General features: G+C 43.9%; 1 protein-coding gene across 5 annotated transcripts in view; it reads left to right on the forward strand.

Moving 5' to 3' along the window:
* LOC133371458 (phosphatidylinositol-binding clathrin assembly protein-like) overlaps window positions 1-16146 on the forward strand; it is an 89986-nt gene that overhangs the window by 20931 nt on the left and 52909 nt on the right. For all 5 annotated transcript variants that reach the window (XM_061598914.1, XM_061598911.1, XM_061598912.1 and 2 more), the window contains exons 2-3: window positions 11913-12055; window positions 13469-13544. In XM_061598914.1, the coding sequence (XP_061454898.1) occupies window positions 11913-12055; window positions 13469-13544 (219 nt within the window). The remainder of the gene's footprint in view (window positions 1-11912; window positions 12056-13468; window positions 13545-16146) is intronic.

The following is a 16146-nucleotide window of genomic DNA, read 5'->3' on the forward strand; positions in this document are numbered from 1 at the left end:
TACCACAAAAATTCCCCAGAGCTAAAAACATATTACACAATTTAAATTTAGAATACCAGAATGTGCTAAATATGCTAAAATATGTTAAAATGCCTGGGAAAAGAGGAAGGTTTTAACCTGGCACCGAAAGGATAACAATGTTGGCGCCAGGCACACCTTGTCGGGAAGACTATTCCATAGTTCGGGGGCCACCACTGAGAAGGCCCTAGTTCTTGTTGTCATCCTCCGGGCCTCTTTATGAGTTGGTACCCAGAGGAGAGCCTTCGATGTTGCACGTAGTGTACGGGTAGGTTCATATCGGGAGAGGCGTTCCACCAGGTATTGCGGACCCACGCCGTGTAAGGCTTTATAGGTCAAAACCAACACTTTGAATCTTGCCCGGAAACGTATAGGCAACCAGTGCAAACGGGCCAGAACAGGTGTTATATGTTCTGATCGTTTGGTCCTTGTTAACAGTCGAGCCGCTGTGTTTTGCACTAGTTGTAGTTTCTGAACCGTCTTCAAAGGCAGCCCCACGTAAAGCGCATTGCAGTAGTCCAATCTTGAGGTTACCAGAGCATGGATAACTGAGGCGAGGTCGTCACTGCCCAGATAGGGACGTAGCTGGGCTACCAACCGAAGTTGGTAGAACGCACTTCGTGCCACCGAGGCTACCTGGGCCTCAAGTGACAATGAAGGATCTAAAAGAACTCCCAGACTACGAACCTGCTCCTTCAGGGGAAGTGTAACCCCGTCCAGAACAGGTTGAGTATCCACCATCTGATCAGAGAAGCCACTCACTAACAGCATCTCAGTCTTGTCAGGATTGAGTCTCAGTTTATTAGCTCTCATCCAGTCCATTATCGCGGCCAGGCAACAGTTTAGGACATTGACAGCCTCACCTGAAGAAGATGAAAAGGAGAAGTAGAGCTGCGTGTCATCAGCATACTGAAGACTACGCACTCCAAAACTCCTGATGACCGCCCCCAGTGGCTTCATGTAGATGTTAAAAAGCATGGGGGACAGAACTGACCCCTGCGGGACCCCATACTGGAGAACCCATGGAATCGAGCAATGCTCCCCAAGCACTACCTTTTGGAGCCGACCCACCAAGTAGGAGCGAAGCCACTGCCAAGCAGTACCTCCAACTCCCAACTCCCTAAGTCTCTCCAGAAGGATACCATGGTTGATGGTATCAAAAGCCTCTGAGAGATCAAGGAGAATCAACAGAGTTACACTCCCCCTGTCCCTCTCCCGACATAGGTCATCATACAGGGCGACCAAGGCTGTCTCTGTACCAAAACCGGGCCTGAAACCGGATTGAAATGGATCTAGATAATCGGTTTCATCCAAGAGTGTTTGGAGCTGGCTAGCAACCACCCACTCTAAGACCTTGCCCAGGAATGGAACATTCGCTACCGGCCTATAGTTATTCAAGTTTTCCGGGTCCAAGGAAGACTTCTTCAGAAGTGGTCTCACCGTCGCCTCTTTCAGGCAGCTGGGGACCACTCCCTCTCGTAAAGAGGCATTTATCACTTCCCTGGCCCAGCCGGCTGTGGTCGCACGCACCAGTCCAAGCACCTTGTCAACTTCCTCAAGCTGCACCAACTGAAACTCATCCAATAAATGAGGACAGGACTGTGCTCTGGATGCCTCATTAGGTTCATCTGCTACAATATTGGAGTCCAAGTCCCGGCGGATGCATAAAATCTTGTCCTGGAAGTGCCTAGCAAACTCATTACAGCGGATTTCCGATGGCTCTATAATGTCCCGAGGACCAAGATGTAATAGCCCTCGGACAACTTTAAAAAGCTCTGCTGGACGGCAGAGAGATGACTTGATAGTAGCAGCAAAATAATGCTTCTCAGCATTATTGTGAAATTTTTGTTGGTATTGTCCAGTTGTAGATTTTGGAGTTACTTTGTTGTAGATCAGGATTCCTTTCTTTACAAACTGAAAAAGTATTTCCACTACGCCACACTGGCTCTCACTTCTACGCTTAGACAGATCATTTGAAGGCCGTTGATCAGGATAATATGTAACTAGGCAGTTAATGCCATGTATTTGGAAATAAAAAAATCGTGGTTAATTTGGATGAATTACAATGCAGATAGGATTTTGGTAAAATCAGGTGGCTTATGAATTTACAGTTTGTTTTTGTTTGTTTGTTTATATATATATATATATATATATATAATCCCACCCTTCTTCCTGGAAGGAACCCAGGGCGTCAAACAAAAACACTAAAAGCACTTTAAAACATCTTAAAAACAAAAGACTTTAAAACATATTGAAACAAAATCTTTTAAAACTTATTAAAACCAAACATCTTAAAAATCTTTAAAAAACAACTTAAAAATATATTTAAAAGCAATTCCAGCACAGATGCAGACTGGAATAAGGCCATTTAAAATGTTAATTTTGTATTGAAAGAAAGTGGTCCACATTTGGACCAAGTTTTTTGTGTGTGTGTAAATTTTACAGCAGGCTAAGTAATAATATGTGCCCTATTCTTTAAAAACTCCATGGTCTTTCATGCAACTGCAGTCTTCCCATGCAACTCTGTTCTATGAATCTTGATGATTACTCTTGTTATAGTTAATTGCTTATTTGTATTTAATGATTACTATTTGAACTTTGCTGCTAGTTGCCCTGAGTATGTCAGCGGAAAAGCAGGGTAGAAATAATAGCTATTCATCATTACTGTCACCATACTATAAGTTCCCCTTCCCTGCCTCATTGGTGCTTGTTTGCAGGGTGGGGAAATCTGTAGTGCAGCACCAATAATACCATGTCACACATTTTGTATTACTAAACGTTGTGGATGGATAAGGTAAGGAGACATACGGGCTTTCTGTGTGCCGCATGCAAAAGCCATCTTCTTTAATGTCTACTTTTGGCCATAGAAATTAAAGTTTGTTTGTTTATATTATTATTAGATTTATATCCCACCCTTCCTCCCAGTAGGAGACCAGTGCAGCTTGTGGTCAGAGCACTTCTTCCACACAACAGTCTCTCCTTAGAAGTAGACCAGTAGGATACTCTTCCCCCCTTTTTACCTGCCTTCTTTGAGCTCCATCTTCTCCACCATTGCTCTTCTCATTGGTTTCTTCTGACTCTGCCAGATTGAAGAAAAATCCATTTTTAATAGTATCTTAATTTTTTTAAAAAATGTAGATATTAATTTTATTTTAAATAATGGGTAGGTTAATATTAAATAAGCACAAATATAAACATATTTGCCCTACAGTTTATTGCTAAGGTAGTGGTGGGGAATCTTTTTCAGCCCAAGGGTCACATTTCCACATGGGCAAACCTCCTAGGGACTGCATGCTTGTGGTGGGCAGGACCAGAAGCAAAAGTGGGAGGAGTGAAGGATGAGATGCTTGCCTGTGTACAGAAGGCTACATTCTACCCATGCAGAAGTCTGAGGTTTCTACACAAACTCTCCACATACGTCTCTCCATCCCTTAAAGCAAGAGGCACTATCACATTTAAGAACACATTCTAGCCAGACGTAAACACCTGTGGAGGGCCCAGAGTGGGATGAGGCCTGAGCAGAGTCCTAAGGGGTGGATAGAGAGGCCTGAAGGGCCATATTTGTCCCCTGGGCTTGTGGTTCTCCTGCCCTGCTCCAGATTGAATCATTGCCTCTACCAGATATACTATTGAAAGGACACTACACAGTAAAGCGTATATTCACATAGTAAATATAGAACTAGATTGATAATTTTGCAAATATTAATATTTATACTTTACCGACCAAACAGGCATTTTATTTTCACCTGAGAGTTTATTTTCAAGGTTTGAGAGTCACCTGGTAGTGATAAGGTCTGAGAATTCCTGAGTAGACTAGAGCAGTTTATTTTCTAGTTTACTCAGCTCGTGGCAAGGTCAGAGTTACTATCAGTCATGGACATTTTCCATAGGAGGAATGCCATCATGCTGGATTATAGCTCGTCCTATCGTCCAAAGGCAAGAATGTTTCTGAAGTCAAGACTAGGGCGTCAGGCCCCTCCCACTCTCCAGTTCATTCTTGCCTTTCGTCCCTGCAAGATCTTTAGCTAGTGACTAGATAAGTTTTTTGTCTTTGTGTGATAGAGGGTGGAGTTTTGTGTACGTTGTTTCGTCTCGTTCCTTCCCTTTGTCTCATCCCTTACCACGGTTTGTGTGTTGTGTGTCAATTTCCTTGTCAATTTCTTGTTTTCCCGGGGGTGTGTTTTTTACTCCCAAACTACAGAGACCGCGGCTGCGGTCTCTTTCCTCAGCGGGGCCAGGAGCTGCGGCGGCAGTCTCCGCCCCCCCTTTTTTGTTCTACCGATCCTCCTTTTGTGCCCTGACAATTAGGAGCCCGCGGCTGCGGCTTCTTTCGTACTTTATTTTCTCCGGTCCTTTTTGCCATTTCCCCTTGTGCCTTGACGATCGGGAGCCTGTGGCTGCGGCTCCCTTCGTCGTTCATTTTTACGGGCGGCGCTTCATTCGCCCGTCAGGAGCCGGTGTCTGCGGCTCTTTGCCTTCCCCTTTTTAGCGACTTCTCTTGTTTGGGCTGCCTTGTCTCTCTCGATCATCTGCGGCGCTTGGTTCCTCGCGGAGTCAGTCCCTTCAGCCTGCGGCTGCGGCTTGCCTGTTGGCCGATTCTCTTCGGCTTCGGGAAGTCCGCTAGCTGTCCTGCCTCCTTCACGAAGTCTTTTTCCAGGCTAATTTTTTCAGCCGCGATTACCTTCTTAGTCCCGCGGCTGTATTTCTACCGTGGGCGGTTCCATTTTTACAGTTAAACATTTTTCCCACCTTGCTCATTTCTTCATACAACGGTTGTTGCTGGGCAAAGTATCCGTCATTTTTGTTCGAATTTTCCCGCTCTTTTTACGCGCGCCATTTTAGTGGCCATTTTTTCCCGTTCCTTTTGAGAACCCACTAGTATTACAAAAGGGGATTTTTTCCTTCACGGGTTGGGGTTTGCAGAGCGCAGGTTCTTGTCAGCTCCCTCTGTGTGATCTGCTCCCTGTTTATGTGCTGCAGATAGGATTTTTACCTCTACATAAGTTCCTTTACCAACCCCATCTCTGAGGCTGACCCTGGCAACCACTGGGTTACTGTGGCTTTCTACAATCACTGCAACTACTGTGCACATGTGACTTTTCATCAAATTTACTAATACTGCCATAACAGTGCACCAGGCCACCTGTTAGTGCGCAAGACTATTGAAAATATACAAAGCTATTTGGACTATACTGTGCAAGTTGTGCAATATCACCTTTCCTCCAAGTGTACATTCTGCCCCATCGTGACAGTGTACCTACCATCAGCCAGTGCATTCTGCCCCAGTCGTGTGCCGTGTACTGTGCATGTTCTAAGACTGTTCATAGCGTACATTCTGCCCCATTGTGGCAGTGTACTTTGCCATCTGCCAGTGCATTCTGCCCCAGTCGTGTGCCGTGTACTGTGCCTGCCCGGGACTGTGCATTCTGCCCCAGTCGTGTGCCGTGTACAGCTACCCTTATTATCTATATGATGGCAGAACAGCCAGAGACAACCCAGGCAACCAAGCCGATACAACAGCCTGTGACAAACCAGATGACCACAGTGAGACAAACCCATCAGGTTCTCCAGACCCATTTGACGTTACCAGGGGCAGGTTCATTGATGACGCCTCTTTTGATGCAGAGTCCGCATTCGCGCTGCAAGACCAAGCGGACGAGTGGAGTGACCATTCGGAACCAGAGCCAGAAACCTCCTATCGCCTCTTCGACTCTTCAGATTACCAGCCCCTGGCGCGCAGAGTCTTGAAAGCCCTTGGTCTTCAATCCACTCCAACTGCAGCTTCCACTCCCGCTTTAAAAGGGGCCAGGGTCTTGAAATCCCCTACGCCAGCTGAAAACTTCCTCCCTGTCCCAGACCCCATCGCTAAACTGGCCAAGGACGAATGGTCCCACCCCTTACAGGCACGCCGATTTAATAACATTGCGGACAGACTTTATCCTTTGGCCCCGGACTTTTCTACCAGACTGGCTGTCCCTAACATCGACGAGCCTATTTCCAGTTTAGTTTCCAGGTCCCTCTTGCCGAGGGAAGGGGACTCTCATCTAAAGGATGCCACTGAACGGAGACTGGACTTTGCTTTACGCAAGACCCATGAGGCCATCGCCTTTTCCATGCGTGCATCCACATCTGCCTCTATTTTCACCAGGGCAGCGATGATGTGGTTAGACGACCTCATCGAGGACCACAATCCAGATCCTGCCTCCCTGCGCAGATCGCTACTAAAACTGCGTAAAACAGCTGCTTTCGTGGCCGACGCCACCTTGGACGCGAATCAACTAGCAGCACGCGCCCTGGTGGCTCAGATCGTTGCCAGACGGACCCTCTGGCTTCGTCACTGGCAGGCTGACTCTACTGCCAGAGTTAATCTTTCACGAGCACCTTATGCAGGCTCATTACTTTTCGGGGAAGAGGCATTAAGGGCAGTGCTTGTCGACCCTAAGGACACTCGAAAGCCTGTCTTGGCCACCGTCAAAAACGTCGAGCGCAGACCCTTTAGGCGTTTCGCTTCATATCGCACGTCTCAGCCCTTTCGGGGAACCCGGCCCGGGGGACGAGGCCATGACTTCCCAGCATTTGACTTCCGCTCCACCAGAGGAGGCTGGAATAGACGTTTCCCCAGTAGAGGTCAATACCGGGGCCGCAGAGGCTACTCAACGTCCTCATACAGGGGAGCGTCTCGCCAACGCAGACAATACTAAGGCAATACCCGTTGGGGGCAGATTGATTCTATTTGCCGAACTTTGGCTACCTCTGACTCAGGTCCCATGGATCAGAGACCTCTTTTGTTATGGATATGCAATTGAGTTTTGGGCAATACCTCCAAACAATTTTCATCCTTCCCCTTGTCGCAGGGCACTAGACAGGCGCTGCATCATGCAGACTGCGATACAGCACCTTTTGGACATAGAGGCGATAGAGCCAGTCCCCAATGCAGAGAGGTCGGAAGGGGTGTACTCCCTCCTATTTGCTGTGCCCAAACGCGATCTCTCATGGAGGGCGGTTTTGAATCTCAAGTTCATTAACCGTTTCGTAAAGTATCGCAGGTTCAAAATGGAATCCCTCCACTCCATTACAGACAGCCTGCAAGAAGGTGACTTCCTTGTCTCTATCGACCTAAAGGAAGCGTATCTCCATGTCCCTATTTGCACAGCCCACAGGAAATTCCTTCGTTTTGCCTTTGGCTCCCAGCACTTCCAATATCGAGCAATGCCGTTCGGACTCTCGTCTGCCCCGAGAGTATTTACCAAGGTGCTACTTACCCTAGTGGCTTACCTCAGGCTTCAAGGGGTCCATATCTACCCCTATCTGGATGATCTCCTAATACGCGCAAGGTCTAGGGAGCTTACTCATCGTCATCTAACACTCACGCTCCATATCTTACAGGCCCACGGCTGGCTAGTCAACTTCGACAAAAGCCATCTACAACCAACCCAACGCCTGCAGCATCTAGGGGCAATGTTAGACACACTGCAAGCGACTGTATTCCTGTCCCCAGATCGCATCACCGCTATCACAGACATCGCAAGGTCTCTGATGCACAAATCTTCTGCAGATGTCATGCTTCTAGCCAGGGCTCTCGGAATGTTGGTATCCACCATCCATATTGTGCCATGGGCTCGGGCACATACGCGCCAGCTACAGTGGGCCCTGTTGCCATTCCAACACGACATTGCCAACTCAAACCATCGAGCAATCCCCCTGAGTCCCACACTGCGCTTGTCTTTCCGCTGGTGGACAAGGGTACAACATCTCACCCAAGGCACTCTGTTCAGGGAACCCCACCGGACTGTCATTACCACCGATGCCAGTCTCCTGGGTTGGGGAGCCCACTGCAACTCCCAGTTTGTTCAGGGAGTTTGGAACACAGCAGAACAAACTCAAAACATCAACTGGCTGGAACTAAAGGCTGTCCACTTAGCTCTGCTTCATTTTCAGTCTCTCTTCCACTTGGACCATGTTCTCATTCGAACGGACAACACGTGTGCCAAATCTCATTTAAACAGACAGGGAGGCACCAGGTCCAGACCTCTACAGAGCCTAGCTTCCATCATATTCGACTGGGCAGAACAACATCTGCAATCCCTCAAAGCAGAACATCTCAGAGGAATTTGGAATTTCACAGCAGACTGGCTCAGCAGACAACAAGTCTTTCCGGGAGAATGGAAACTTCATCCAACTGTGTTCCATCTTCTCCAGCGTCGATTCGGCCCCTTCTCAGTCGACCTCTTTGCTTCCAGTCGCAATTGCCAGCTACCCAGGTACTTCGCTCGATACCTGGACATGACAGCGGAAGCGGTGGATGCTCTGTCATTGCTGTGGCCGGAGGGACTATTATACGCCTTCCCTCCAATACCACTATTAGCCAAAACCTTGCGGAAGGTACGTCGCGAGAGGGCACAGCTGGTTCTGATAGCACCATATTGGCCCCGTCGACCGTGGTTCTCGGATCTCCTGGCACTGTCGGTGACGGATCCCTGGCCACTCCCAGTCAGGCCAGATCTCTTATCACAAGGCCCAGTATGGCATCAGGACCCCAAGTGGCTCAACCTAACAGCGTGGCATTTGAACGGGGACATTTGAGATCGGCCGGCCTGTCAGACACTGTTATTGACATTATTTTGGCCTCGAGAAGACCATCCACCACTCGTATATATCAGCATACTTGGGTAGCGTTCTCCAGGTGGTGTCAGTCTCAACACATTGATCCTTCCAAGGCTACAGTACAACAAGTGCTGCAATATCTTCATAGGGGCCTCATGTTGGGACTTAGACCCAACACATTACGTCGACATGCGTCCACCCTGTCGTCCATTCTTTCAGTATCTTCCACTGACACCCCTATTGCCTCACATCTGTTTATCAAACGCTTCCTTAGAGGCACTGCTCTACGCTCGCCGGCTGTAGCTCACTGTTTTCCATCATGGAGTTTGTCAAAGGTTCTACAGGCCTTACAACGTCCTCCGTTTGAGCCACTCAGGATTGTGCCTTTACGTCTGTTGTCTTTCAAGGTCCTGTTCCTGATTGTGATTACATCGGCGAGAAGAGTCTCGGAACTGGGCGCATTGTCTTCTGCTCGCCACCTCTGTGTCTTTCACAAGGATTCTGTTGTGCTGAAAACTGATCCTTCATTCCGTCCCAAGGTCAATTCAGTTTTCCATTGCAACCAGGACATTGTTCTACCTTCATTTTGTCCGAATCCTACTCATCCGCTCAAGAAGGCTTGGCATTCGTTGGATGTTCGGAGGGCTCTCAAGACCTACCTGTCCAGGACCCAGGATATACGACAGACTGAGTCTTTGTTTGTATCCTTTCATCCAAGGTCTATGGGGCATAAAGTAACTAATTCCACCTTATCCCGCTGGTTGCGTGCATGTATTACCTTAGCCTATGAGTCCCTTAAGATTCCGGTTCCGCCTAGTATAACAGTTCATTCCACTAGATCAGCAGCCACTTCGGCTGCTTTTGCTACTAACGCTCCTGTTGCCGATATTTGTAGAGCTGCTGTTTGGTCTACTCCACACTCGTTCATAAGGCATTATAAAATAGATCGTTATGCCTCTGCCGATGCCTCATTTGGCAGACGAGTTTTGCAACAGGTTCTTAATGATGACTAGTATGTGGGTGGTCCCTCCCGGTTATGGGCTGCTTTGGTACATCCAGCATGATGGCATTCCTCCTATGGAAAATGGACCATTGGTCTCACCTGAAGGGTGATTTTCATAGGAGAATGCCATCATGACCCTCCCAGTTGGAGGATAACTACATAATTTTTGGGATGGTTTATATATTACAGTTCGTCATTATATTATATTATATTACATTAAATTTTAATTCTCTAGTGAAGTCAAGACTTCTATTACTGTTTTCGCTAGGTTAGAGTCAGATATTATTAATGTTACTATTATTATGTTATGTTCTTGCTGCTAGGCCCGTTGGCCTTTTTTCCTGCATGTTTAGATATATCTCTTTGGACTCGCTGCGAATGAACTGGAGAGTGGGAGGGGCCTGACGCCCTAGTCTTGACTTCAGAAACATTCTTGCCTTTGGACGATAGGACGAGCTATAATCCAGCATGATGGCATTCTCCTATGAAAATCACCCTTCAGGTGAGACCAATGGTCCATTTTATTTTTGTGTTGTTACTTTGCTGTTGAAAGAATGGGCTGTGCCAAGGCAGAGTGAAGGAACAACATTGGAAAGAAGAAAATACAACATTGTCCAGTGTACAGGTTCCTATATTCCCGTAATTAGGCTGCAGTCCCATACCCAACTGCCTGGGACTCAATGGGACTTTCTTTTGAGTAGACATGTACTGAATTATACAGTTAGTCTCTCAAACTGTCAATAAGTACTGGTCATAAGAAAGACCCTATATGTGGGAATATTTTTTTAAAAAATGTATAAAAATGGAACTATAAATAATACCCATATTTAGTTGTTAATTAACATGATTTGTACTATTGCTTAGGGAATCCATGAGGATGTATTAGTGGGAAACTTGACTTATATTAGTCTTTTTTTTCTGATTTAAATCATTGGTTGTAAACCAATGCACTCTAGACTTTGGGTTTCCTGTAATTGTTTCTAGGTTCCCCGGAAACTCATCTCTCTCAGTGCCCACTTCTGGGAAGTTTGCCCACTGCTATACTTCCTGCCTGCTGATGTTTACTTCACCTTTTCTGTTTCTGTGCCTGCATAGAATTGCACCTTCTGGACATTAGGGTTGTATCCTTGCCCTGTGAATTGCCCTTAACTCATTTTCTATTAATTTTCTCAGTTGGCCTTCTAGCATTTGCAGAGACTCTTCTTCCCCCGTACTACTTATGCTCTGTTGTCCTCCAGGCCACTTCTCCTGTTTTGCTGTGAGGTGTTCTACTGAGAATTACTCCAGAGTAAATCGATTTAACTGTAGCATAAATAATACTTTGTAACGGTGAAAATGATGTCAATAAATGTAAACAGCTCCGTACTGCTCGTGGCCTTACCGCCAAAGCTTTGGTGTAATGCCATGTCCCTGTACAATTGTTTCCAGCCTGTGCCAAGTGTTTCCCATATTAAGAGTTCTCTGATCGTCTTTCTGCTTGTTGCAAGTTCTCCAGGTACATCTGACAGCCTGAAGTTTTAATCCTCGCTTTGAGATGTGGAAGAGACAAACCCCTTGTTTCTCATTGGCTCTTTGCCAATGCTAAACAAGACTACCTTTTCTTTAGATGGTGTGAGCATCTCTCATCCTTCATCTTAATTGCACGGAGCACACTTATTTTTCTCAAGATAATATACTTTATTTTCCTCTATTAAGGCTACAGTCCAGTACATGCCTAGTCAGAAGTAAGCTTCCTTGGGTTCATTGGGACTTACTCCCAGGAAAGTGTATATTGGATTGCAGCCTAAGTTGCTAACCCTCTTTCAGGTACCTATGTGCATGCTTCAGACTCTCTCAGGATTATTTGCTGTGACTGTACGAGCCTATTTTTAACCAAAGGATAGATGTCAGAAAAGTACAGAGTTGAACTTATTAGAGACTGGTTTTGGCAAGCTTTCAGTATTGTCTTTACCAGTGCAATAAATAAACAAACAAATTAGGTAACAAAGCAAAAGATGTGCAATAGGAAAGCAGTGTATGGGACTTGTTTAAGAGAGCCCCTCCCTAGTGCATAGGTATTGTTAAAGAAGCAATGGCTGAAACCTGCAGGAAGTGGGGTTGAAAGAGTGGACTGGGAACCAGATTGCTTGCAAGCTAGGTTCCTAATTAGAGGCTTCATAAGTGTATTCACAACTTACGTGTAATGCCTACAAAATACTTAAGGAATTAAATAAAAATATTTGCCTTGTTTCCATCACAGTTCCCCATATTTGTTTTAATTGAAGTATGTTGTTTTCTTGTGTTTTAGATCTCATTCAGTGCACAAATGAGATGAATGTGAATATTCCACAGCTGGCAGACACGCTTTTCGAGAGGACAGCAAACAGTAGCTGGGTTGTAGTGTTCAAAGCTCTAATTACAACACACCACCTCATGATGTATGGAAATGAGGTAAGACAGTAGTGATTTGCCATAGAACATTTAATGGTAGGAAAAGATTCAGATGAAGTGTTGGTGATCTCTGAAACAATGATGTGGTGGAAGCAGTAAAAAACAATTTAAAAAAGGAATTGAATATTCAGCCCCCTCACCCGTTCGAAAACAAGTAATATAAGTCTAAGCTTAGCAGTCCCCCCCCTTTAAAACCTTCAGATTGCCAAATTAGTGAGCGTATCAAGTGAATGAATTGTCAACACTGTGATGCTGGTACAGCTTTTCACTTCTGTACTTTGTAGGAGAAATTTTATACATATGCTCAAAGGCACAGGAACATTGTTTTGTATCTAATAATTGTAGTACCAGTGTAGTCAGATTGCATTTGCCCCAGTTAGAAATATACTTTACAGGAGTCTGCCCTGGAAATGAGCTTAATACACACCCCATTTGAACCACACAGTTACCTATGTACTTGGAGGTGAATTTAAACAATCAGCTTTTCCACTAACATATGATTCTTTGCAGAATTATATATGGACTATTTGTAGAGGATACACTTGGAGCTGTTACATTCATTATTTAGCCCTTGAGATTCTACTCATAGGGAGATGAGGAGCAGGCTTTGGTCTCATGTGCTCCTATCCACTCCCCTATATTTCTTTGTGCAATAAAAGAAGTGCATAAGTAGATCCCATTTTGACTTTAAAAAGAGGATTTTCTTGAAATTGCACGGTATAATTTGCTTTCTAGTGGAGTTAGTCTCATGAGATTGGGGAGATGCAGCAGTCAAATAAACACAAACCTTCCTAGTATAGTTGATAACTTCTATAAGTGATAAGAGAGAGCTGGGAGGAGTAGAGAGAGTATGCAAGTTCAAAGACCATTTTTTATCTCACTACTGGAAGAATCCCAAGAGTGAATAGTTCCATAGTTGCGTCACCTTACTGTGCATGTGATGAACAATGGAAGTGTTGGTGATGAGGAAGAATGTATTTGCCTGAAGTTTATATTAGCTCCGTTTCCTTATTCCATGTGGGTAGAGATCTTGCTTGAATGTGGCTGAGAATAGCCTCAGAATCATGTTTGTATTTTTTTCACAACCATTATATGATGGGGGCCATGCCTAAATGAGTATTATGCAAAAGTGTAACAAGTTCTGCCATTTCCCTTTCTTCACACCAGCGTTTTGTAAAACACGGTAGCTGTGGCCTGTTTGATACATTAACTCAGTTCTAATTCTGGCTCTCCTGAGCAGTGACTGCAAAATCATACCTGATAGTAGATCTAATTTGCTTATCTTAATATTAGATTTTTTTATCTGATAGATATCATTTATATAGCTGTTTCGAAATTAGCTTCTCTAATATGGTTATGTCTATGGAAAGAAAATAATTAAAGTAATCTGGAATCTAATTCTCTCTCAAATAGCGCTTTATCCAATACTTGGCATCTCGAAATACGCTGTTTAATCTCAACAACTATCTGGATAAAAGTGCTATGCAGGGTAAGGATTTTTCGCTGTTCTGCTAAGAGGCAGTTGCAATCTGTATAATTGCTATGTTGGGAATGTTGGGAATTATTAAATGTGTCTGTTAAGCTGCTCCACATTGTATTGAAATGGCAAGCTCTTCTATTTGTTGAAGTTTTAAGGGAATATTATGTTTACATTCAGGTGTACCCTGCAGTTTCATTCATTAGATCTAGTAGACTGGTAGACCAGTCCAAGATATGTAGGTTTGGTAGTAAGGCCCACTGACTTCAATGGACCTTATTCCAAAGTAAGTGTATCGAGGAGTGTAGCCTTAGACTATTGGGAATATGTTCCGTAATAGACAACAAATAAATCAGATGAATAATACGGCAATGATGACAATAACTGCTCTCAGGTGATGATGACAACAGAGTCCTGTAAAAAGGGGATTGATATTAAATCATTGATTTGAGTCAAGTTTCTCATTTTGAATTAGTTCCTGAGGATGCATCCTAACTAGTTGCTACAGCAGTCAAAACTTTGGTTTGTAATGGAGCCTTTATACAAACTAGTAACATTTCATTAGGAAGCTGACATTCACTGCCCAATTATATCTGGTTAGAGACAAGATGCATACATCTTCAAGGTTACTAAGTAAGATCACTTAAGTGAAGACTGAGGCTATGAACCTATCCATTGTGGAACAAAGTCGGACTTGTTCCTAAGTAAACATGGCATAGACAATAATGCTGGGAAAAGCAGCAGGGAGTAGAAAGAGAGGAAGGCCAGACAAGAGATGGATTGATTCCATAAAGGAAGCCACAGACCTGAACTTACAAGATCTGAACAGGGTGGTTCATGACAGATGCTCTTGGAGGTCACTGATTCATAGGGCCGCCATAAGTTGTAATCGACTTGAAGGCACATAACAACAACAAAAACATGGCTAAAATCAGTTTGTAAGCATCCATAGTTTTCCAGAAAGCAAGAGATTGTACTTGCTGGGTAAAATATTGACCATACTTGCATGTAACACTAAACCATGTTTTATTGAATAAGCCAGGATTTGTCTTGCAACTGGTCAAACCACAGCTTGTTTTCTCTGCCCCCGACTCCTCTGCAAGCTCTTAGTTGATAATCCAAATGTCTCTGTGGTGCTGTAGGAGTGTCATAGCCTCACCATGTCAACTTCAGCAATAGGGCAGGGGACTCCACTCAGAGGTCTTGGGCTGCTCCCAGTGCACCATAAGCAAAGCATGATTCCCTACTTTCCCCTTCTTGATTGGTGCACCCAAAGCTGTCTAGATTAGTGTATTTCCACATCCAAGCTGGGGAAGAAGGTTTGGGCAAAAGACTCATACTTCCACCACCCCTCTTGATTTTTTTTAATAAGCTCTTTGAAAATATGCCTTATGAGAGGAGAAGGGACATTGATATTTATCCCATCGACTCCACCCAGCAACTGCTCCAGGGAATTTCTTCCCAAACACTTCTTCTATTGTCTTCATGAATAAATGCATTTTCCAAACCTTTATAGCTATTTAAATGTTTTAATTGGTAGCTAAGAAAGAACTAGAAAAGGTCCTCAAATCAAAGATGTATCACTGAACATTAAAGTCAGGATGATTCAGACCATAGTATTCCCAATCTCTATATATGGATGTGAAAGTTGGACAGTGAAAAAAGCGGATAAGAGAAAAATCAACTCGTTTGAAATGTGGTGTTGGAGAAGAACTTTGCGGGTACCATGGACTGCGAGAAAGACAAATAATTGGGTGTTAGAACAAATTAAACCAGAACTATCACTAGAAGCTAAAATGATGAAACTGAGGTTATCCTACTTTGGACACATAGTGGAAAGACATGATTCACTAGAAAAGACCATAATGCTGGGAAAAACAGAAGGGAGTAGAAAAAGAGGAAGGCCAAACAAGAAATGGGTTGATTCTATAAAGGAAGCCACAGACCTGAACTTACAAGATCTGAACAGGGTGGTTCATGACAGATGCTCTTGGAGGTCACTGATTCATAGGGTCGCCATAAGTTGTAATCGACTTTAAGGCACATAACAACAACAAATTGGCGGAGGCATCTGCCATTGATGAACGTTAGCGGCCATTCCTAAGTTGTGCTTTTAGCATGTACTCAAGGACAGATGTTTGAAACTGAATTTTTTTTTTTTAACAATAATTTTTATTCAAATTTTCATAAAACATACAAAACAAAATCATAAAACATTCAAAGACAAAAAACAAAACAAAACAAAAATGATTAAACAAAAAAATAAAATGTTGACTTCCCATTTGTCGCAGATCAAATCAGTTATAGGTCTACAATATATAACAATCCTGTCTCTTAAATTATATTATAGGATCACTTTCCTCCAGTAGTTATCTTAATTAATCATCAAATCTCATAAACATTACTTTATTCTTTCCACAAAAAGTCAAAGAGAGGTTTCAATTCTTTAAGAAATATATCTATCAATTTTTCTCCAAATAAACATGTCAATTAATCCATCTCGTTAATAATTATAATAATCTTATTGTCATAACCATAGTCCAAATAAACATATCGATTAATCCATCTCATCAAAATCTGTTAGGTCCAATAATTTCAATAGCCATTATTCCAT

This window comes from Rhineura floridana, chromosome 16 (genome assembly GCF_030035675.1).
Source record: "Rhineura floridana isolate rRhiFlo1 chromosome 16, rRhiFlo1.hap2, whole genome shotgun sequence".
NCBI lineage: Eukaryota > Metazoa > Chordata > Lepidosauria > Squamata > Rhineuridae > Rhineura > Rhineura floridana.